The 25,125-nt window shown below is 45.4% G+C and overlaps 2 protein-coding genes across 3 annotated transcripts; both read right to left on the minus strand.

The window, feature by feature from the left end:
- Positions 1-384: 384 nt before the first annotated feature.
- LOC115196306 (gap junction alpha-3 protein-like) lies at positions 385-7,198 on the minus strand. Of its 2 annotated transcripts, XM_029756999.1 has the most exons (4): positions 6,981-7,198; positions 5,487-5,549; positions 3,837-3,924; positions 385-3,720 (listed from the first exon to the last, which is right to left on the minus strand). In XM_029756999.1, exons 3-4 carry the CDS (start codon positions 3,903-3,905, stop codon positions 2,362-2,364), a joined length of 1,428 nt encoding a protein of 475 aa, XP_029612859.1. In that variant the 5' UTR covers positions 3,906-3,924; positions 5,487-5,549; positions 6,981-7,198; the 3' UTR covers positions 385-2,361. The 2 variants fall into 2 exon arrangements, with proteins under 2 accessions (XP_029612859.1, XP_029612860.1); XM_029757000.1 differs by lacking the exon at positions 5,487-5,549.
- Positions 7,199-7,713: 515 nt separating this feature from the next.
- On the minus strand, positions 7,714-16,110 carry LOC115196307 (gap junction beta-2 protein-like). The gene is made up of 4 exons (XM_029757001.1): positions 15,983-16,110; positions 10,550-10,785; positions 9,013-9,535; positions 7,714-8,540 (listed from the first exon to the last, which is right to left on the minus strand). Exons 3-4 carry the CDS (start codon positions 9,495-9,497, stop codon positions 8,180-8,182), a joined length of 846 nt encoding a protein of 281 aa, XP_029612861.1. The 5' UTR covers positions 9,498-9,535; positions 10,550-10,785; positions 15,983-16,110; the 3' UTR covers positions 7,714-8,179.
- Positions 16,111-25,125: the final 9,015 nt, after the last annotated feature.

Raw genomic sequence — 25,125 nt, forward strand, 5'->3', positions numbered from 1 at the left:
CTCTTAACAGAGTTCTATTGGTGGCCATTTTAGATTTTCTCTCTTTGGTGGACAGCTGACCTGCTCTTCGTTTTTTTGGGATTACAATGTCACAGCTCGATCCCATCACCTGGTGGCTTTTTTTTTACATACTTGTATGTGCATGGTATGTAAACGATTTGTGAGGCACTTGGATTCTGTGTGTGTGGCAACGCAACAAACAGCAGACATGATTCTCTAAGCATTTTAACACATCATACAGCAGAGCACAGCAACAGCCCATTCACAGTCTCGGTCTAAACCCTCTATCCCAAGATATACCCCAATGTAGAGTTTTTGTGTTTGTGTGTGTGTGTGTGTGTGTGTGTGTGTGTGTGTGTGTGTGTGTGTAGAGAGAGAGAGAATAAAAGAAAGAAAGGAAGGAAGGAAGGAAGGAAGGACGAGTGTGAGGGTAAGGGAGGGGGAGATAGAGAGAGAAATGGGAACAAACAGCCTATCTACATTGTTGAAATGTACTGTAAGAATCACAACTTTCTGTTCTTACTTTAAGTTCCAAAATTGAAGTGCCCCCTGCTTCTTGTTGCTTTATGGTAATAACCCCAGGTGGTGGTGAAATGATAACATATGATTTCATCATAACAAGGTCAAAGGTCAAGTGCTTGAGTGAGTCAGTTGTAGTGAGTTGTAGTTTCACAGTAACAGAATAGACCGTTGTTCAAAACATAAAGAGGTACAAAATGCAAAAGAGATTTGTCCAAAACATTGTTCGATAGCTATGATTTTTTTCCTGAATGTTAGATGACAATAAAAGGAATTAATTTGGAGAGAAAAAAAACTGGAAGCTTAAAAGAAATACAACTGCATGTTAAGAGCCATTTTCTGATTTAAAAAACTGGCAGGAGTTTAAGAAAATGATACGCAAATGCACATTCCTATTGATTTTGCTATTATGATCCAGTAACAAAGAATGAAATGTCATTGCCTTAAATAATACTCCTTATCTATCTATCTTCTAGCAATTCTATTGCCTACTCTCTCTAAGCACTATACTGAAACTTCCCATTCTGACTACCAGTGGGGGCCTACAGTCTTAAATCTGCTGAATTTCTTTACGATGAGGACACACACTTCTTTAACACACTGCAAACACAAGCGTCAGTATGGGTTCTTTATAAGTCATAATTCTATATGTATAATATACCCTATATGTACTATGTAATATATTTACATATATATATTATTTACCCTGATGTAACTGCCTAAATGTTGTTGTAGACATTGAAACAAGACTCTATAATATATCTATTGCGCGCACACACACACACACACACACACACACACACACACACACACACACACAGAAACGTACAGAAACACACACACACACAGACAGAAACACACACACACACACACAAAGCCTGTGAAGCCTAAAGACCAAGCCTCAGGTTGGGATCGCGGTGGTAACATAGGTTGGAGCTTCACACTAGTATGGCTACACACTACAGTAACCGGTAGGACGTTACCTTATGCACTGGTATTAACCTGGTATTTACTGGTACATTACATATTATCAGAGGGTACTTAATTGTTAACTACCTGGTACCAAAATGTGCCTAGTCGTGCTTGTTTTACAAGTAATTCACAAGGTATTATTGTGTAATTAACATGTCATTTGTAAGTAAATACCAAGTCATTTTGAATAAAGTGCCACCCAGGTACCCTATCCCCGTCTCTCTCCACTCCACCATACTGTCAGAGTGTCCCTCTCTTCATTCAGCTTAATAGGAAGGGTGAGCATGGAACAGCCAGACGGCTAGCTACGAGGCAGACAGACAGACAGACACTAGGAAGAGACAATAGGACACATCGGCTTCATCTTAAAGGGTCCATCACAAGAAAAGAAAAAAGAAAGGGAGGAGAGAAAAAAATAAACGAAAGCGCAAACCCTCTTCTGATGTCTACCATCAAAGAATAAAGAAAACAGCAGAATTATATTCATCTGAAATGTCGCTAATGTCCCAAACTAATTAGTCCAATATCTCTAATCCTTTCATGGCATCTGAGCTGCAAACAGTGAATGTGTGTGTTCCCTCTCCACACACGTGTTGGCACCTCAGAACTCTGAAGCACTAAGCTATGCCTCACCTCACCGAATGCAGCTCCAGATAACGCAACTTTGGTAGAGAGTAATGTCAGGAGCATCTCAACTCCAGAGCCCCCCCCCACATCGCCTCTGAATTTCACACAACATTTGACACCTGCGCCTCATAGATATATCATGTATAGAACCCAGAGGCATTGGGGTGCGGTGGTGGATAGGGGTCTGCATGTGTTTGTATGTGATTGTGTGAAGGTGTGTGAGAGTGTGTGTGTGTGTATGTGTTACACGGCAAGGTCGTCGGGCCGGGCTCGGACACTGCTGGTCTTGCTGGCCCTGCTCAGCCTGCGGGCGTCCGCCGCTATGAAAACGGGCGGCTCGTGCATCTCCACCCGGGTCACCGTGACATCATCAACGTGCGTCAGTGGCAGCGCAGCCTCCGCTTCCTCTTCTTCCTGCTGCTGGTGCTCCTCACTCCTTCTCGATTCCCCCAGGGGGAGGGTGGAGGAGCGGGAGTCGGGGATAGGAGGGGCAGTGTCCGGTGGAGGGGGTGACTGCTCCTGGTCAGAGGAGGTGGGGGAGGAGGAGGAGGGTGGCGGAGAAGGGGAGGAGGGAGGAGGAGGGTAGGAGGAGGACTTGGCAGCGTCCAGAGTCTGCAGCTCCATGGCCATGTTGGCCCAGTTCTGCTCCACGGACTGCTGCTGGCCACTGCCCTCGCTGCAGTAGAAGGATGTGGGAGGAGCCTCCAGCAGGAAGTCTTCATGGAAAGGGTCCATCTTGAGTTCCGCCGCCGCTGCCTGCTGCTCGGATAAAGCGGCCGTGGCGTTTGCCTGCTCGTTGGGCAGGTACACCACGTTCACACCACCGTACGTGGGCAGGCAGTTGAGGGTCGGGTGGGCGATCCCCTCCTGGATCATATTGGACTCCACCGCCTCGTCTCTGGCCAGGGGGAGCGCCATTCGGTCGGGCGCAAACTCGTTGCTGACCCCCTGCTTCACCTTCTTCCATCCCAGGTGGTATATCTCCAGCAGGTTGAGCAGCAGGGAGACGCAGGCTACCACCAGCATGAAGATGATGAAGATGGTCTTCTCTGTGGGGCGTGAGATGAAGCAGTCAACCGTGTTGGGGCAGGGCCAGCGACCACACTTATACAGGGGGCTGAGCTGGAAGCCGTACAGGAAGTACTGACCCAGGATGAAGCCCACTTCGAACAGCGTCTTGAAGATGATGTTGAACACGTACGTGCGCAGGAGAGCTCCCCGGATGCGGATTTTACCGTGCTCGTCTCTGATTGGGGGCTTCTCCTTTTTCCCTCCTCCTCCTCCGTTCCTGTACAGAGGGTCTCTCTCCTCCTGGTGCCGGCTGGCCTTCCGCTGCTCCTCCTCCTTCTCCCGGCGTTTCTCCTCCATGCGGACAATGTGCAGCACGTGTCCCAGGTAGATCAAGGTGGGCGTGGACACGAAGATAATCTGCAGCACCCAGAAGCGGATGTGCGAGATGGGGAAGGCTTCGTCGTAGCACACGTTCTCGCAACCAGGCTGCTGCGTGTTGCAGGTGAAGTCTGACTGCTCGTCACCCCACACTTCCTCCGCAGCCGCCCCCAGGACCAGGATGCGGAAGATGAAGAGGACTGTCAGCCACACCTGGACACAAGGGACATAACACCACATAAAAAGGCATAAGGGGCTATATACCACAGGAATAAAAGGGTCAATCAATCAAATAACTGTAGAAATGTATCAATCGATCAATCAGTCACCTTGCCAATCACGGTGGAGTGTTCTTGAGCGTTCTCCAGCAGCCGCCCCAGAAAGCTCCAGTCACCCATGCTTCACACGATTTCTAGCCTGGGGAGAGAGAGCACAGCCTGGGATGAGTAGCAACTGGGTGAGGCCTGGGTGGGGAGAGGCTGGGGGGGAATGGCTGGGGGAGAGAGGTAGGGAGAGGCTGGGGGAGAGAGGTGGGGAGAGGCTGGGGGAGAGAGGAGGGGAGAGGCTGGGGGGGAATGGCTGGGGGAGAGAGGTAGGGAGAGGCTGGGGGAGAGAGGAGGGGAGAGGCTGGGGGGGAATGGCTGGGGGAGAGAGGTGGGGAGAAGCTGGGGGAGAGAGGAGGGGAGAGGCTGGAGGAGAGAGGAGGGGAGAGGCTGGGGGGGAATGGCTGGGGGAGAGAGGTAGGGAGAGGCTGGGGGAGAGAGGAGGGGAGAGGCTGGGGGGGAATGGCTGGGGGAGAGAGGTGGGGAGAGGCTGGGGGGGAATGGCTGGGGGAGAGAGGTAGGGAGAGGCTGGGGGAGAGAAGTGGGGAGAGGCTGGGGGAGAGAGGAGGGGAGAGGCTGGAGGAGAGAAGTGGGGAGAGGCTGGGGGAGAGAGGAGGGGAGAGGCTGGAGGAGAGGCAGGAGAAAGGTTGGGTGAAGCAGGAGAGAGGTGCAGATAGAGAGGTGGGGGGAAGCTGGAAAGCTGGAGATAGGTGGGAGCAACAGAGAGGGAATAGGGCTGTGTAGGCACCGACTGGGGATGAGAGGGAAGAGAGAGGTGGGGAGGGAACACACACAGAATGAGAGAGCATAGGCCAGGGAGAGGGGGAGCACAGGCATGGGTGAGTGACAACTGAGAGGGTAAGAAAACAGGAAAGGGAGGTGGGGAAATGAGAGAGGAGGACATGAGAGAAGAGGGGAATAAAAACTTTGAATGAAAATGTACAGGTTCAGAAACCAAAACAAACATTGACCTCTGGTTTGAAGCCATAATATTACAAAAGATTACTGTCATATTATGCACACACATTGTATCCATCCTATTTACTTTCTGCTCCCGACATCACTCTGTGAAGTCACACAATCTCTCAGGTAAAGCCAATGCGTTTAACACTGAAGGAGGCAGCGGGGCTGCATTTAGGAGGCGGCATGATTCCTTTTTCTACATAAAGGATACATATCTGTTGTAATATATTTCTATCTGAAGGTTCTGTAATGTGGCATCCCACTCAGCACAGCCCAGAACAGCTGTGGAGAGCACCGAACAACACTCGTCTCCCTCAGACACAGGATGGACGCCGTCGAGTCAGTCATACGGGACTAACAAACTGCCTTGATCACTTTCACTCTCGACCGGCCACATACTTCTCTAATCCATTCTCTAATCACAGTACTGGAGACTGAGGTTAAACGCGCCAATAAAATATCCTGAGCACCACCATTGTGCTTCTTACAGGCCTACTAGAATCATTAGCAGCAATTCAAAGGAACGTTTTTCCCAATGCTGACGTTTTACAGTTCTATCAATTTGAAATCAGCTACAATTGAGAATCCAGTGCCCACGGCAACTTTTGAACACATTGCAAAGCAGACTAAAAAAGGACCAGATATCCGATGACACATAAAAGCACCCAAAGCAGTGACAGACGGTGGACTTACTAAAATGTTGTTGTATTGTCAGTGATAAATCCATCGACTAGTGGTTCAAAATAAATACAATACCTGGAAGCAAAAAAACAAATCATATCAGTTATGAATTGCAATTATAATGTCATATAAATATGCTTACATTACCCAAATACCCAAATTAACCATTCTTTTGTATGCCTATTGTCCATGCAACTTACGATATAGATACTTCGGAGATGAGTGGAAAACTCAAATATTTTTAGACTGGCTTCTACAAGCCTACTGGCCACCAATAAAAATGTATCATGTCTTCAAAGTCAAAACCCCCCAAAATGTCAATTTCTCTGAAATAGGTCACTTTGGTGTTTCTAATTGGACAGACTACATGGAACCATGAACCCTATGAATGCCACAGAATTGATAGACATATGTGTTTTGTTTTGAAAGGCAGATTTAATTGAGGAATGTATACAATCCATCCATAGGCCTGTCTGTGTGTTGCTGGGCAAGCGGGTTACAATGGCTGGCCATCTGTGGCAGTCTGAATGAGTACATAGCAGCCTAGGAGGAATGCTCGGATCATCAGAACACAGAACTGCTGATGAGAGGAAATATTTGCCCCGGATCGACTGATATGCATTTACAGAGGGCTCTATATCACCAATGCATAGATACAACAACAACATAACAGATCCCAGCTGCATTACTCTACCTGTTACAAACTCCTGTTTGGACATGAAGTGGTTTTACAAACTTTGAAAACAAGGACCTATTTCCCTCATGTTAAAACACAGGCAGGCTGTTACTGTAAAATCTATGATTGCTATGATTACCACAGTGTCCCAATCTATCGATTGGTGGTGCATTGTTGCTGAATGAGCCCATATTAGCTCAACTCAAATCACTGGCCTTCTACAGTTCAATATTAATTTCAATAGATGATTCCATGGTCGTTATGCCTGGCCTAGCCTATTCAATAACGCGCTGGTATCAAAGTGGTGCAATACCCCTCTATAATGACAGTATGTGTCGAGCTGCACAGTATATGCGTTGATCCTTTTGAGGTTTTGATGAAATACCGTCTGTCACCTGTGACAATAGAGAAGCTGCCAGACGCGCATTGTGCTCCTTGGCACTGGCTATTGACCGGGATCAGCGGCATTGTGTTGCAGCGGCAGCACCATTTAACTCTTTGACCACACTGACCTAAGTTATTTAAATATATAAACCTTGGGCAGTAGATATCCTAACAGAATACCTATTGATACAGTAATTGATTGCAGGCTAAGTCAAGTCAACATCACTCGCATTGGAATTGGTGAGCGTAAAAGTGGCTACTTGGCGTTCCCAAATAAGCATAAGGACAGGGTGGATGGATAGACTCCCCAAGCCTTGGCCACTTGAAGCAATATCCGGTGGTCACTGAAGCTATCCAAATTTTGAAAGGGTTGGAAAATCCTACAGACCTTCCCAGGTAGAAAGATCCCTCCCCTTCCCTCTCACTCCCCAGCTCTGACAGCTTACCAATCTCCTTTGACAGCGGCCGGCCAAAAACTTTTTCCCGGAAGCGTCGCGATCTGCGTTCTCTTCTTTTCTCCCGCGGGGTTCGAGGCCAGGCGTGCGCGAGAGAAAGAGAGCGAACAAGAGAGAGAGACAGCGCGAGGGTGAGCAAAGCGAAGCTAGTCTAAGGGCGCGTGTGGAACCTGGAGATGGGGTCCCGCAAAGCGCAGCGGCTGCGTCCCGTGCCCAGCCATCGCTACTGTCACATTGTGTGACCATCCATGAGTGCACGCGTGGGGGAGGGTGGAGGGTGGGGGCGGCGTCGCCCACCCGTCAACCCCCCGTCACCTCCCATCCCACCCTGCCACCCTGCTCTTCCGAAATTCCACACCAGGACTCCAAAATTGTGCATGGCGTCTCCGTGCGCAAGGGGAAAATGATGGCCTTGACAATTTAGGCGTAAATGCATATAGATGAGTTATAGTACAGGACTGGATGTTCCTCTCCCATATTATCTGTACTATCTGAATATCTTCTTTGTGCACTTTGTATATTTTTTGTAGTACTGTATTTTACATTTGTTTTATCTGAAAACAATATATATATATATATATCACATCTCATGATTAAGTGCTGGGATGTGCTTCCTCAGGCGCACTAACACAACCACATGATTTACAAACATCTGACCACCCACCATCACCCAAATTGTGAAATGCAGCTTTGCTAAAATGTGTCTCAATGATCAGACAGTAGATCAAATATCTAATATTTTTATTTCACAACTTTTTAAAACACACACATCCTCTGTAGGTCATTGCATAAGCCTTTACTCATAGTACTCTACTGTGATTCTGCGAATGCCATTGTCAGTGTATTTACAATGTTATCTCTTCATTACTAACATCACAATTCCATAGGAGCAATGTCTGTCTGTCTGCCTGCCTGCCTGCCTGCCTGCCTGCCTGTCTGTCTGTCTGTCTGTCTGTAGGCCTGTCTTTGCCTGTGAGGGGTCAGTGGCTATGTGTGAATATTGTCCACTAGATGGCGTAGTGACTCCAGTGACTGAAGCGGGGAAGGAGATCTTATGTGCATGTCTGGAGTGGACTACACAGTGTTTGCACATATTTATGATTCGGTGTGTTTGTGTGTGTACTGTAGGCTACTTATGTTTTGCACGTCTGTGTGTGCATATGTACGCTATGTCTATAGCTCCCCCGTTCTCACACCGCCTTGCTGCAGGTGGACCCAGACGAAGAGGACAACAACTTCTCATTCTTCTTGTTCTGCTGCAGAGTCTTGTCTTTGGAAGAGGTTGAGGAACAGTTTGCACCCTTCCCTTTCTGTTTCCCCCCTCTGCGCCGTGATGACGGGCACCGAGCGATAGCCTTGGCGACCAGGTAGGCCAGTTCGGCCATGTTGAGTGCCATACAGACGCAGGAGGAGGCGGCCATGAAAACAGTGAAGACAGTTTTTTCTGTGGGGCGGGAGACAAAGCAGTCCACCACATTGGGACAGGGCCACTGGTCACAGTGGACCAGCCTGGGCATCTGGAAGCCGTCGTACAACACGTATAGAGCATACCTGGAGAACGAAGGTGAAGATAAAGGCTTAGAACTACAGATGTAGCATCTTTATTTGAGCCAGTTTGCAACAGCGGGTAAATAATCCTACAGCAACAGGAAATGGGAATTATTATGTGGATTATAATTAATAATGGACATTTTTGTAGGGGTTGATATATTTTTCGTAAAGGGTAAATCATGTCTGACATTTCAAAGTGGAAATTACAAACTTCAGAAGCCTTTTAAACCTCAAATACACTACAAGATTTACATTTCCTGCATTGCGGGAACATTCTCCTGCAACAGGGTGATCAAATTAAGATCCTACACTTGTACATGGTGATGTCATGAATCTTGAGGAAGTGTATCTACATCTTATTCTTAAGCGTTTGTATGTAGTGGAGGTGGTTCATTGAGCTACACTCAAGTAACTTGTCTGCCTGAAATAAAGGCTTGTTAGGCTTTGCTCAGTGAGCTAACACAGTACGTACATGAAGCCTCCCTCGAACAGCAGGCGGAAGACCAGACTACAGGCGTACGTCCACCACAGCGGCCCGGCGATTGGCAGCCTCCGCCTCCTCAGGCTCTCTAGCTCAGCCTCCTGGGCCGCCTGGGCCTTGTCGCTGCGGCAACGCCCCCCGACTGAACCCTGCTGCAGGATCTGGCGTTTGTCGCCGTGATGACGGTAGGCCACGTACATGGCGACGAGGAGAGCGGGCGTGGAGACGAAGACAAGCTGCAGACACCAGAGCCTGATGTGGGACACGGGGAAGAAGTGGTCGTAGCAGACGTTCTCGCAGCCCGGCTGCAGGGTGTTGCAGACAAAGTCACTCTGTTCGTCCCCCCAGACGCTTTCGGCCGCCAGGACCAGCACGGTGACCCGGAAGATGAAGAGGACAGACAGCCACACCTTCCCCAGGCTGGTGGAGTGGCGGTTCACACCAGCCAGCTGGGCGTACAGGGTCCCCCAGGTCATCTCTCCTGCTTCTCTGGCCCAGAACACAGACCTCTACCCTGGGGAGAGACCAGAGGAGAGAGGGGGTGAGGGCTGGATCGAAGTAGGGAGAGTTGGAGGGAAGAGAGAGGAAGGAGGAGATAAGAAAACATTAGGTACAGGGTCCCCAAGCTCATTGTTCCTCTGCTGCCCAGGAACAATCCACTCTACTCTAGGGAGAGAGGAGAGGAGAAGGGGGGTGAAAGTTGAGGTTAAAAAAATAAATAGAGAGGGAGGAGAATAAGAATGAGATGAGAGGAGGAGGAGAGACAGAGCGAGAGAACTGAATACAGTTGCTTGGCTAGTCCAGTGCCAATGTTGTAATGAACTATTGATCCAGCCAAAATTTCTAATGTACTACACTCTTAGAAAAAAGGGCTTCTTTGTCTTTCCCCATAGGAGAACCCTTTTTGGTTCCAGGTAGAACCCTTTTTGGTTCCAGGTAGAACCCTTTTTGGTTCCAGGTCAAACGCTTTTGGGTTCCACGTAGAACCCTGGAAAGGGTTCTTCATGGAACCGAAAAGGGTTCTACCTGGAACCAAAAGGGTTCTACCTAATGCCAAAAAGGGTTCTACAAAGGTTTCTCCTATGGGGACAGCTGAATAACCCTTTTAGGTTCCCCCTAAGAGTGTACAGCTACGCTATATAGCCATACTAAGTTTTTATAACTGCACTATAACTGCACGTTACATTCACCTCTCGAAGACACCCAATATTCACATCAATGGGGTTTACATGTTATAATAATAAAATATCAATAAGATGAAGTGTTATTTTTTTATTCACTTCATAAGTTGTTTTTAAAGTGACTTTGAGGTTCAATGTGTAGTGAAAAGAGTTATATAAAATACATCTATTATTATTATGATAGGTAAATTCAAGACATTGTGCAAAATGAAATTATTATTTTCAACCCCACAATACTTCCATCGTGTGATAACAAAAATACATTTTACATAACACGTCTCCAAAGTTTTTAAAATGTTCCATCTAAGAAGTCAACTGACAGAGAACAGAACAACATATCAACCTGCCTTTGTCACCTTTTCTCTCCTGTGTGTCAGGGAGGCTCCATGTACCCCCACTTCTTCTGCTTGGTTCACTCTGCCATAGTCAGATCCAACAGAGCTCCAGGGAGAGACCGTCTAGGGTGAGACGCAGTCCACTGATTTACCGCTGACTAGAACTGATGTGCTCTGAGCGCTCTCAGAGACGTACCTGAACTGGTGGATTCACCTGCGTGACGTCAGTTTCAGGGCGGAGCTGAAATCTGGAGCGACAACAAGTGCAGTTTGAGTGAGTCTTGAGCTGATGTTCCTATGTATAAGAAACACACAAGCCATAGATGTTGTGCTGATCTGCATCTTTCTCTGCTTCGCTCAAATATATTTATGTGTGTGTGTATATATACTGACTGAGGAGGAGTTCATTCAGTCAGTTTATCAAAAGAGGTTTTGTTTTCTTGTGGTTCTAACCGAACAGCGAATCCCACATTGAGTGATTATACTTCTTTTGGTGTGCGGATGCACAAACCAGGTCTTGATGTCTTTATACTCAAATGTGGTCAAAATGTTGACCTCAGGGAATGTTTTACACACTATGAATTTTTAGCTAAATCTAGACTTAAACACTCCACAAAACACATTGAACCCTACCCCAACACAATCCCATCCCACCCCCATCCAGGTGCTTGCAAGATCCAGTTTGTTCATGCACCTTGGTTGAACTGCATTGTAGCAGTATACAGTATTCCATCCCAAACACTCCCCTTCTGTCTGAGTGGCTCAGTGGACGAGGTGAAACACTTTCCTTTCTATTCATCTCTGTTCCCTACTCTGTTCTTCCCTCCATTCATCCCTCACTACCAAACTGCTCCCACCAGATTGGGTTTCCCTAATCACCCCCATCCTGCCCCACCAGGATAACAGCAGGGCACAGTGAGGACACACACACACACACACACACACACACACACACACACACACACACACACACACACACACACACACACACACACGGCTATCTCCTATTTCTTGGGGATTGGGGGCGGATGCCCAATGGTAGATTGGGTGTGGACAGAGAAGAGGGGCTGAAGGGTGGGTCACAAACCCTGCTGAGGGCAGAGGAAGGAGGGGGTACAGGGCTCGATAGGGCTGAGGTGGGGTGGGTAGTGAGTACAGGCATGGCGTTGTGTGGCTCCTTCTGGCGACAACAACAGTTCTGTTTACCAACGAGGTGAGTTGACACTGGGGTCTGGTACTGCATGACAAGAGACACAACCAGAGTGATGATAACTGGTAATGTCCTCCTCAGCCAGATGGGATTCGCTCATCTGAGAAATTTGTATAGTATTTAGACTGTGTGTACCGTATTGAAACAGTGAGTGTGTATTGCATTGAGACTGTGAGTGTGTATTGCATTGAGACTGTGAGTGTGTATTGCATTGAGACTATGAGTGTGTATTGTATTGAGACTGTGAGTGTGTATTGTATTGAAACTGTGAGTGTGTATTGCATTGAAACTGTGAGTGTGTATTACATTGAGACTGTGAGTGTGTATTGCATTGAGACTGAGTGTGTATCGTATTGAGACTGTGAGTGTGTATAGTATTTAGACTGTGTGTACCGTATTGAAACAGTGAGTGTGTATTGCATTGAGACTGTGAGTGTGTATTGCATTGAGACTGTGAGTGTGTATTGCATTGAAACTGTGAGTGTGTATTGTATTGAGACTGTGAGTGTGTATTGTAGTGAGACTGTGAGTGTGTATCGTATTGAGACTGTGAGTGTGTATTGTATTGAGACTGTGAGTGTGTATTGTATTGCGACTGTGAGTGTGTATTGTAGTGAGACTGTGAGTGTGTATTGTAGTGAGACTGAGTGTGTATCGTATTGAGACTGTGAGTGTGTATTGTAGTGAGACTGTGAGTGTGTATCGTATTGAGACTGTGAGTGTGTATTGCATTGAGACTGTGAGTGTGTATTGCATTGAGACTGTGAGTGTGTATTGTAGTGAGACTGTGAGTGTGTATCGTATTGAGACTGTGAGTGTGTATTGTAGTGAGACTGTGAGTGTGTATCGTATTGAGACTGTGAGTGTGTATTGTATTGAGACTGTGTGTACCGTATTGAAACAGTGAGTGTGTATTGCATTGAGACTGTGAGTGTGTATCGTATTGAGACTGTGAGTGTGTATTGCATTGAGACTGTGAGTGTGTATTGTAGTGAGACTGTGAGTGTGTATTGTAGTGAGACTGTGAGTGTGTATTGTAGTGAGACTGTGAGTGTGTATCGTATTGAGACTGTGAGTGTGTATTGTAGTGAGACTGTGAGTGTGTATCGTATTGAGACTGTGAGTGTGTATTGTATTGAGACTGTGTGTACCGTATTGAAACAGTGAGTGTGTATTGCATTGAGACTGTGAGTGTGTATCGTATTGAGACTGTGAGTGTGTATTGCATTGAGACTGTGAGTGTGTATCGTATTGAGACTGTGAGTGTGTATTGTAGTGAGACTGTGAGTGTGTATTGTAGTGAGACTGTGAGTGTGTATTGTAGTGAGACTGTGAGTGTGTATCGTATTGAGACTGTGAGTGTGTATAGTATTTAGACTGTGTGTACCGTATTGAAACAGTGAGTGTGTATTGCATTGAGACTGTGAGTGTGTATTGCATTGAGACTGTGAGTGTGTATTGCATTGAAACTGTGAGTGTGTATTGTATTGAGACTGTGAGTGTGTATTGTAGTGAGACTGTGAGTGTGTATTGCATTGAGACTGAGTGTGTATTGTATTGAGACTGAGTGTGTATTGTAGTGAGACTGTGAGTGTGTATCATATTGAGACTGTGAGTGTGTATAGTATTTAGACTGTGTGTACCGTATTGAAACAGTGAGTGTGTATTGCATTGAGACTGTGAGTGTGTATCGTATTGAGACTGTGAGTGTGTATTGTAGTGAGACTGTGAGTGTGTATTGTAGTGAGACTGTGAGTGTGTATTGTATTGAGACTGTGAGTGTGTATTGTAGTGAGACTGTGAGTGTGTATTGTAGTGAGACTGTGAGTGTGTATCGTATTGAGACTGTGAGTGTGTATTGTAGTGAGACTGTGAGTGTGTATTGTAGTGAGACTGTGAGTGTGTATTGTAGTGAGACTGTGAGTGTGTGTGTCTCTGTACATGTGCATGTGAAGCAGCACATTCCATGCACATGTAACAAGGGCTGCATAACTGTCTGATTTTGTAACTTCGTCAGGTCAGTTAGATCCAATCTGAGCTTTCACCCTGTGGAGATCGCTATCTATATTTCAATGGCAGATCTCATTAAAGATCAACCTCTAGCCATTTGCAGGTACATTGACACACATGTTGGAGTGTAGGACTTGTCACCTCAGCACGATTCTCTGCTTAATTTATCCCATTAAATGATGGCTCCAAATCTGGTTTACCCTATTGGAAGATTGGAAAGACATTTTCACCAAAAATCGTAACACCCGCCACCAATTCCACTGTCTAGCATTTGTATATTCACTTCTTGTTGAACGCAGAACGAGGGAGAGCTCGGATTGTTGTTTTGGAAAGTTTTGAAAGTCTATCTAAAAGTTTCTTAGCAGCTAGTTACTTTTTGAGTTTAGATCCTGCGACGCGGTTGGCATCAGTTGCTTAGACCGCTGCCCTCTGTCCAGTGATCCTGCCAACCCAGGGTCTGAGGAGCTGCTTGGCGTAGCAGCTAGCCTATCAAAATAGCTGGGGTTTTTTGAGGGCTTGAACGCAGCACGTGACGCTGTTAGCCATTGTAGCTTTGACTGCGGCTTGTGGCTGTCTAGATCTCTACTGTTTGTTGTTTTCAATCTTCCCTGCAACCTGCCCTGTCTGGAACTGCGAGGAGTTACAGCGTAACCTGTGTTGCTACCATGACAAAGACCAAAGCGGGTGGTAGTACCTTTGAGGACAGTGGTGTCTCTCTATCACAGGGGAAGAGTCTTTTAACAAACAAAAAGAGTTCTACAAGCAGTTGTCACAACAACAAGAAAATAGCTTCAAGTATTTTGTCCAAATACTGGTGGAGTCAACTAATAAAAGAATGGATGACCTGACCAGAGAGATCCAGGACCTGAAGAACAGTTGGCAGTTCTCCGAGGGTCAGCTCGATGACTTTAAACATGAGAACGGAAATATGACTGCATTCTGTAAGTAATTGAGAGAGGACATTAGTTCTGTATGTGAATCCATGACAACAATGACGGAAAAATCTGATTATCTCGAGGGACAATCAAGGCAGAACAACATGGCTGTGGACGGAACTGCAGAATCTCCACATGAGACCTGGTAGGAGTCTGAGGACAAAGTGATCTCGGAGAAACTGAAGATGGACCACAGGAAGATTGAGGCAGAGCGCGCTCACAGATCTGGAAAACCCACCACTGGCCCAGGTGACAGGCCCAGGCCGATAGTGGTCAAGATCCTGAGATTCAAGGACAAGGTAGCTGTTCAGGAAAGAGCCAAGATCTTCAGAGGAATGTATATCTTCCTCAACTAGAACTATCCGGAAGCTGTGCGCCAGAAGAGGAAAGAACTGATCCCAGCCATGAAAGCTGCCAGAGCGCGTGGGGACATTGCTTACATCTGCTTATGACAGGCTCATTGTCCACCCTCCCTCCCAAAAGCCTGGAAGGGATGAGAGAGCCAATCCTATGGGTTCGTAGCTTCAACCCTGCAGCACACACACACACACACACACACACACACACACACACACACACACACACACACACACACACACACCAACTGATTAATGGACTGCTGAATGTATATATTTGTCTCTTGCTTTGTTTGGTCTTTTCCATATTATGTCTATCTCTAATATGCTACCCAGGAAAGGGCTCAAAATAGCCCATATTAATACATGTAGCCTTAGAAATAAGGTTTATGAAATCAATAACTTGCTAACATCAGATAACATTCCTATATTAGCCATTTGAGACTCACTTAGGTAATTCATTTGATGATACAGCAGTAGCAATACAAGGACATAACATCTATAGAAGAGACAGGAATGCTTATGGGGGAGGTGTTGCTGTATATATTCAGAGCCATATCCCTCTAATGCTTAGAGAAGATCTTATGCAAGTGTTATTGAAGTGTTGTGGTTGCAGGTTCACTTGGCACATCTAAAGCCTTTTCTTTTGCAGTGTTGCTGTAGGCCACCAAGTGCTAACAGTGGGTATCAAAATAATATGTGTGAAATGCTTGATAGTGTATGTGATGTAAACAGAGAGGTCTACTTTCTTGGGGACCTGAATAATTGACTGGTTTTCATCAAGCTGTCCGCTCAAGAGGAAGCTTCTCACTGTAACCAGTGCCTGTAATCTGGTTCAGGTTATTAATCAATTTACCAGGGTATTTACAAACACTACAGGAACAAGATCATCCACATGTATTGATCACATATTTACTAATACTGTAACGCTTACTGTAGTGGGTGTGGAGTCAGGCGCAGGAAACAGGAGTGTTTGCTATCGGGCTTTAATGAAATGCACCGTCAAAAAGAATATACACCCAAGAAACAACAACAGGGTGTAATCCAAAAAACACAAGATCCAAAAACACATACCACTACACGAAACACAGTGAACAACAGAAATAAGCCCGTACACAGAACAGGTGGGGAAACGGGCTTAAATACTCAACTAAACACTAATGAGACACAGGTGAAACGAATAAAGACAAAATCAACAGAAAAAGAAAATGGGATCGGTGGCAGCTAGTAGACCGGTGACGACGACCGCCGAGCGCCACCCGAACAGGGAGAGGAGTCACCCTCGGCAGGAGTCGTGACAAATACTGTAGAACTTTTATCAAAGCTGTATCCATACCCATTGGATACAGTGATCACAATATACTGGCTATATCCAGGAATGCCAAAGTTCCAAAAGCTGGGCCTAAAATAGTGTATAAGAGATCATACAAAATATTTTGCTGTGACTCTTATGTGGATGATATAAAAAAATATGTATTGGTCTGATGTGATTAATGAGGAGCATCCAGACACTGCACTTGATGAATTTATGAAATTGCTTCTTCCAATTATTGTTAAACATGCACCTGTTAAGAAACTGAGTGTTAGAAATGTTAAGGCTCCATGGATTGATGAGGAATTGAAAAACGGTATGGTTGAAAGAGATGGGGCAAAATGAGTGGCTAATAAGTCTGGCTGCACATCTGACTGGCTGACTTACCCCAAATTGAGCAATTATGTGACTAAACTCAAAAAGAAGAAGAAGAAGAAATTGTATTATGAAGCCAAGATCAATGATATAAAGAATAATGGAGAAAAAAAACTTTGGGGTACTTTAAATGAAATTATGGGCAGAAAGACAAATTCAACTCCATCTTTCATTGAATCAGATGGCTTATTCATCACAAAACCGTTTAATGATGACAATTATATTAATGATTACTTCATTGGCAAAGTGGGAAAACTGAGGCAGGAAATGCCAACAACTAATAGTGACCCATCGTATTTAAGTATAAAAAAATGAATAATGAAAGACAAGTTAACAGTTTTAATTTTGTCAATAATGACAAACTTCATGGCATTGACAACTTAGATGGAAAGCTACTGAGGATGGTAGCTGACTCTATAGCCACTCCTATCTGTCATATCTTTAATCTGAGCCTAGAGGAAAGTCTTTGTCCTGGAGGGAAGCCAAAGTCATTCTGCTACCCAAGAGTGGTAAAGTGGCCTTTACTGGTTGTAACAGCAGACATATCAGCTTACTGCCAACTCTTAGCAAACTGTTGGAAAAATGTGTTTTGTGTTTGACCAAATACAATCCTATTTCTCTGTAAACAAATTAATAACAGACTTTCAGCATGCTTATAGAGAAGGGCACTCAACATGTACTGCACTGACACAAATGCCTGTTGACTGGTTGAAAGAAATTGATAATAAGAAGATTGTGGGAGCTGTACTGTTAGATTTCAGAGCAAACTTAGACATTATTGACCCTAACCTGTTGTTGAGAATGGCTTTTCAACATCTGCCATATTGTGGATTCAGAGCTATCTATCTAATAGAACTCAGAGGGTTTTCTTTAATGGAAGCTTCTCTAATTTCAAACATGCAAAGTGTGGTGTACTGCAGGGCAGCTCTCTAGGCCCTCTACTCTTTTCTATGTTTACCAATAACTTGCCACCCCCATGCTTCACGGTTGGGATGGTGTTCTTCGGCTTGCAAGCCTCCCCCTTTTTCCTCCAAACATAATGATGGTCATTATGACCAAAACAGTTCTATTTTTGTTTCATCAGACCAGAGGACATTTCTCCAAAAAGTACGCTCTTTGTCCCCATGTGCAGTTGCAAATTGTAGTCTGGCTTTTTTATGCCGGTTTTGGAGAAGTGGCTTCTTCCTTGCAGAGCGGCCTTTCAGGTTATGTCGATATAGGACTCGTTTTACTGTGGATATAGATACTTTTGTACCTGTTTCCTCCAGCATCTTCACAAGGTCCTTTGCTGTTGTTCTGGGATTGATTTTCACTTTTCGCACCAAAGTACGTTCATCTCTAGGAGACAGAACGCGTCTCCTTCCTGAGCGGTATGACGGCTGTGTGGTCCCATGGTGTTTATACTTGCGTACTATTGTTTGTACAGATGAACGTGGTACCTTCAGGCCTTTGGAAATTGCTCCCAAGGATGAACCATACTTGTGGAGGTCCACCATTTTTTTCCTGGGGTCTTGGCTGATTTCTTTTGATTTTCCCATGATGTTAAGCAAAGAGGCAATGAGTTTGAAGGTAGGCCTTGACATACATCCACAGGTACACCTCCAATTGACTCAAATTATGTCAATTAGCCTATAAGAAACTTCTAAAGCCATGACATCATTTTCTGGAATTGTCCAAGCTGTTTAAAGGCACAGTCAACTTAGTGTATGTAAACTTCTGACCCACTGGAATTGTGATACAGTGAATTATAAGTGAAATTATCTGTCTGTAAACAATTGTTGGAAAAATTACTTGTGTCATGCACAAAGTAGATGTCCTAACCGACTGGCCAAAACTATAGTTTGTTAACAAGAAATTTGTGGAGTGGTTGAAAAATGAGTTTTACTGACTCCAACCTAAGTGTATGAAAACTTTCGACTTCATCTGTAAATACTATGCATGCCAGTGTCTCTTGGTTAAGAGTTGAGGAGAGACTGACTGAATCACTTCTTCTTTTTATAATATATATTCATGTGTGGAAAATTCCAAATTGTTTGATTAGTCAACTTACACACCGCTCTGACACACACACTTACCCCACCAGACATGGCACCAGGTGTCTTTTCACAGTCCCCAAATCCAGAACAAATTCAAGAAAGCGTACAGTATTATATAGAGCCATTATTGCATGGACTCATATTGCTCAAATGAAAAAACAGATGAAGCAACACCTCACGGCACAACGCCTCTCCCCTACTTGACCTAGATAGTTTGTGTGTACAGTATGTATTGATATGCAGGCGATGTGTGCCATTGTTAAATTGATGTAGTTCTGTCCTTGAGCTTTTCTTGTCTGTTAATGTTGTGTATTATGTAATTCTGTATTATGTTTCATGCTTAGTGTGGACCCCAGCAAGAGTAGCTGCTGATTCCGCAACAGCTAATGGGGATCCTAATAAATGACCAAATACCAAAGATGTTGAAGAAGTGAGGTACGCTCATTATAACCAAATGTCTCCTCTCTGTCGTATCACTCCCATCTCTGCCCCCACTAAGCTGACGATGGCGGCCAGTGACGACAGTCATTTGTCCATTACAGTACATGTCTTCAGGTGAGCAGAGAGATGAGGCATTTTAGCCATAATACCCTATGTACTGCTGCTCCATACAGGAGGAGGAGGCAGCAGTCAGCCACTCACAGCCCAGAGAAAGACCAAATTAACAGTGACTCGCACACACACACACACATGCATGCACACACGTCCAGCACCCGGGCAGCACACACTAAAATGACCAAATTACCTTCAAAATCAGCCTACAGTGTACACTTTCAAAGAGACTCTGAAGTGTCCACCTCCGCTCTCCATCCCCTCTTTCCCCATCAGTCAGTCACCTTGTTACCAGATCCAGGTACAGTAGTTACAGTAAACATCTCTGTTCTCCCTGAGGCAGAATCAACACCAGCAGGGTTACAAGGCCCCATTGTGTCCATCTGAAGAGAGGAGTTTATACATTAGAACTAAACACAGGATGGAGGGATTCGGGGGGAATGAGAGAAAATGGAGAGAGGAAACGATCCCTTTTTAGAGAGGAGATGGAGGGGGAGTCATTGATCGTAATCCGGTTATTGCGAAAATAATGAATTGATATCAGTGTCTCGGGAGGGCTCTAAAACACACTGTTATGGGAGAGAGAGATAGAGAGAGACAGAGAAACACAGAGAGAGAGAGAGAGAGAGAGAGAGAGAGAGAGATGGAGAGAGAGATGGAGGGGTGGAGAGAGAGAGACAAAGAGACAGAGAGAAATAGGGGTGGAGAGAGAGAAAGAGAGAGAAAGCGAGAGAGAGAGAGAGAGAGGTGGAGAGAACGAGAGAGTGAAAGCAAGAGGGAGAGAGAGAGAGAGAAGAAAAGAAGAAATAAAAGAAAGAGAGAGAGTGGCGGATAGATTCTTTCAAGTGGATCCATGAGAATTCTGGTGTGGGGCTGCGAGGGGATGGGCCCGGTCGGGGTAAAATGGATGTGATTGTTAGTGAGAGTAGACCCTGGTCATCCAGCCAACAGCAAAACAGAGGAGGCCAGTGTGAGGGCTCTCTCAGCAGGAAGGATAGACAGTGGGAGAGAGAGGCTCTAGCTGCATGTGACTAAACAGTAGGTCTCGGCCGTGTAGGTGGACAATTACCATTGATCCCAGCCAAGTTAGTTGTGATAGATGAGGGTTGAACGTGCTTGACTGTAGTTTCTTCAATACACAGCAATTTGAATACCGATAAACAGTATCAAAGGGTAATCTCATAGTTGTCTTTAGTTGTCTTAAAAGGCCAGAAGTTACTTGATGGAGTTGGGTTGACTCAATTCATTTCAAGGCAAAACACGTTTGATATACAGCTGTATTGTGTAACTCCTGATGAGGAGGTTTGGGCTGATCTGAGAACAGGGGTCAGAGGTGATCAACGACTGGACGGTCCCACTCCTGCTGGCATGCCGCACACACAAGCATGCACATGCACACACTTGCACGAGCGCACGCACACAGATGTCCAGGCCAGAGGCTCAGACAATGGGGCTTGCAATGCAGACCCAAATGCAAATCCATCATGTATATCCAGTACATTTACACACTCACTGAGTCAGTACAGTATGTGGAGATAAGCAGAGGCATACGTAGACACGCGCACAACTACAAACACACACCCGTGCATAGAAATTCACACACGATCTGCATTGATAGATAGCCTACATGCGCACTACATTGCCCACTGTGTCTGGTATGCTTTGTAGACTACTAAATATTGACATGCACTGTCCACACTCCAGCAGACAAATCAATGAATGCATTATGTCAGATTTGAGCTACCTCTCAATTGCTGGAAAATGATTATTTCTTAACACAAATGATGATGACAAATGTGGGGTTTCAATAGTGGCTTCTTTCCCCGACAGAGATGGTTGCAATTTTTATGTATTATTTCTTACATTGTTAGCCCAGAAAATCTCAAGTCTTATTACATACAGCCAGGAAGAACTATTGGATATAAAAGTGATGTCAACTTACCAACATTACGACCAGGAATACGTCTTTCCCAAAGCGAATCCTTTGTTCGGACCTCCACCCTGGACATGGGATCTTATCCCAGAGGCCGACACAAAACAACGCGGTCGCCGCAGCAGAGGCAGATGGAGCGGCCTACTGGTTTCAGAAGGCGAGCACACCATCCACCGCTTCCGAGCATATTACTCGCCAATGTCCAATCTCTAGATAACAAGGTGAACGAAATTAGGGCACGAGTTGCCTTCCAGAGAGGCATCAGAGATTGTAACATTCTCTGTTTCACGGAAACATGGCTCACTCTGGATATGTCGTCAGAGTCGGTACAGCCACCCAGTTTCTTCCTGCATCGGGCCGACAGAATCAAACATCTCTCTGGTAAGAAGAAGGGTGGGGGTGTATGCTTTATGACTAACGACTCAACGTGTAATCACAACAACATACAGGAACTCAAGTCCTTTTGTTCACCTGACCTAGAATTCCTTACAATAAAATGCCGACCGCATTATCTTCCAAGAGAATTCTCTTTGATTATAGTCACAGCAGTGTATATCCCCCCCAAGCAGATACCTCGTCGGCCCTGAAAGAACTTCACTGGACTCTATGTAAACTGGATACCCTACATCCTGAGGCTGCATTTATTGTAGCTGGGGATTTTAACAAAGCTCAGAACAAGACTTCCTAAATTCTATCAGCATATCGAATGCGCAACACGAGCTGGTAGCATTCTGGATCATTGCTACTCTAACTTCCGTGATGCATACAAAGCCCTCTCCCGCCCTGCCTTCGGCAAATCTGACTATGACTCCATTTTGTTGCTCCCAACCTATAGACAAAAACTAAAACAGGAAACGCCCGTGCTCAGGTCTATGCAATGCTGGTCTGACCAATCGGATTCCACGCTTCAAGATTGCTTCGATCACATGGACTGGGATATGTTCCGGATAGCCTCAGACAATAACATTGATGTATACGCTGACTCGGTGAGCGAGTTTATTAGCAAGTGCATTGGAGATGTCGTACCCACTGTGACTATTATAACCTTTCCTAACTAGAAACTGTGGATTGATGGCAGCATTCGTGCAAATTTGAAGGCACGAACCACCGCTTTTAATCATGGCAAGATGACTGGAAACATGACCAAATACAAACAGTGCAGCTATTCCCTCCTCAAGGCAATCAAACAAGCAAAGCATCAGTATAAAGACAAAGTAGAGTCGCAATTCAACGGCTCAAACACAAGACGTATGTGGTAGGGTCTACAGTCAATCACGGATTACAGAAAGAAAACCAGCCCCGTCGCGAACATCGGCATCTGACAGACAAATTAAACAACTTCTTTGCTCGCTTTGAGGACAATATAGTGCCACTGACACGGCCCACTACCAAAGCCTGTGGGCTCTCCTTCACCGTGGGCAACGTGAGTAAAACATTTAAACGTGTTAACTCTCTCAGGCTGCCGACCCAGATGGCATCCCTAGCCGCGTCCTCAGAACATGCGCAGACCAGCTGGCTGGTGTGTTTACGGACATATTCAATCAATCCCTATTCTAGTCTGTTGTCCCCACATGCTTCAAGATGGCCACCATTGTTCCTGTTCCCAAGAAAGCTAAGGTAACTGAACTAAATGACTATCGCCCCGTTGCACTCACTTCTGTCATCATGAAGTGCTTTGAGAGACTAGTCAAGGATCATATCACCTCCACCCTACCTGATACCCTAGACCCACTCCAATTTGCTTACCACCCCAATAGGTCCACAGATGATGCAATCGCCATCACACTGCACACTGCCCTATCCCATCTGGACAAGAGGAATACCTATGTAAGAATGTTGTTTATTGACTACAGCTCAGCATTTAACACCATGGTACCCTCCAAAATCATCTCTAAGCTTGAGACCCTGGGTCTTAACCCCGCCCTGTGCAATTGGGTCCTGGACTTTCTAACGGGCCACCCCCAGGTGGTGAAGGTAGGAAACAACATGTCCACGCTGATCCTCAACACTAGGGCCCCACAAGGGTGCGTTCTCAGCCCTCTCCTGTACTCCATGTTCATCCATGACTGCGTGGCCATGTACACCTCCAACTCAATCATCAAGTTTGCAGACGACACTACAGTGGTAAGCCTGATTACCAACAACGACGAGACGGCTTACAGGTAGGAGGTGAGGGCCCTCGGAGTATGGTGTCAGGAAAATAACCTCTCACTCAATGTCAACAAAACAAAGTAGATGATCGTGGACTTCAGGAAACAGCAGAGAGAGCACCCCCCCATCCACATTGAAGGGACAGTGGTGGAGAAGGTGGAAAGTTTTTAGTTCCTCTGCGTACACATCACGGACAAACTGAAATGGTCCACCCACACAGACAGCATGATGAACCTCAGGAGGCTGAAGAAATTTGGCTTGTCACCTAAAACACTCATAAACTTTTACAGATGCACAATTGAGAACATCCTGTCGTGCTGTATCACCACCTGGTATGGCAACTGCACCGCCCTCAACCGCAAGGCTCTCCGGAGGGTAGTCTGGTCTGCACAACGCATCACCGGGGGTAAACTACCTGCCCTCCAGGACACCTACAGTACCCGATGTCACAGGAAGGCCAAAAAGATCATCAAAGACAACAACCACCCGAGCCACTGCCTGTTCACCCTTCTATCATCCAGAAGGCGAGGTCAGTACAGGTTCATCAAAGCTGGGACCGAGAGACTGAAAAACAGCTTCAATATCAAGGCTATCAGACTGTTAAACAGCCATCCCGCTGCCAACATACAGACTCAAATCTCTGGCCACTTAAATAAATGGACTTCACAAAGGTATCACTTGTCACTTTAAATAACGTCACTTTAATAATGCCTACATATCCTACATTACTCATCTCATATGTATATACTGTATTCTATACCTTTACCTATCTTGCCTATGCTGTACGGCCATCGCACATCCATATATTTATATGTACATATTCCTATTAATCCCTTTACATTTCTGTGTATAAGCTAGTTGTTGTGAATTTGTTAGATTACTTGTTAGATATTACTGCATTGTCGGAACTAGAAGCACAAGCATTTCGCTACACTCACATTAACATCTGCTAAACATGTGTATGTGTGACCAATAAAATTCGATTTGATTTGACATGAACTGGGAAGTGAAAGAATATTCTCAGTCGACATCCACTTACAGTAATTTAACCTTATTGAGGAGAGGAGATTAAGACTATTTAGATGCACCACTGTCCCAGGTTGACATTTAAAATGGTTAAGGGTTAAGGTCACGGTTAGGTACAGGTTATGGTTAGGGTAAGAGTAAAGGTAAGGGTAGGGGTTAAGGTTCCTGAGTGGCGCAGCGGTCTAAGGTATTGCATCTCAGTGCTAGAGGCGTCACTACAGACTCTGGTTTGATTCCAGGCTGTATCACAACCGGCCGTGATTGGGAGTTCCATAGAGCGGCGCACATTTGGCCCAGCGTCGTCCGGGGATAGGGTTTGGCCAGGGTAGGCCGTCATTGTAAATAATAATTTGTTCTTAACTGACTTGCCTAGTTAAATAAAGGTTCAATAAAAACACAAAATAAAAGAGTTAGGGTTTAGAGTGTGGACCTTCCAAGGACCCCGGATAGCAATGAACATAAGAATAGCTATCATTGTCTACCGCCACCTGTTGGGAGGAAACTAGAAATACAATCATTCATTGAGAACTATCTTCAATTATCTTTATCGGACTGGAGAGATTAGATGTTTATTAAAAAATATATATTTCAAATCAAGCTAACTGCAATCTATTCGTATATGGTTTTTATACGGCAATCGTTAAAGTTTTAGAAAGTTTTTGCGCCCCTTTCTACGTCATCATGCTGGGAAA

This window comes from Salmo trutta, chromosome 6 (assembly GCF_901001165.1).
Source record: "Salmo trutta chromosome 6, fSalTru1.1, whole genome shotgun sequence".
In the NCBI taxonomy this organism is placed as follows: Eukaryota; Metazoa; Chordata; class Actinopteri; order Salmoniformes; family Salmonidae; genus Salmo; species Salmo trutta.

Bases quoted from the DNA above. Each gene is read 5' to 3' on its own strand.
- LOC115196306 (XM_029757000.1), bottom strand. From the start codon at position 3,905: ATGGGTGACTGGAGCTTTCTGGGGCGGCTGCTGGAGAACGCTCAAGAA. The intron at 3,721-3,836 runs GTGACTGATTGA...CCTTGTGTCCAG, and splicing joins ACTCCACCGTGATTGGCAAG to GTGTGGCTGACAGTCCTCTT.
- LOC115196307 (XM_029757001.1), bottom strand. From the start codon at position 9,497: ATGACCTGGGGGACCCTGTACGCCCAGCTGGCTGGTGTGAACCGCCAC. The intron at 8,541-9,012 runs GTACGTACTGTG...TTCGTTCTCCAG, and splicing joins CTGTTCGAGGGAGGCTTCAT to GTATGCTCTATACGTGTTGT.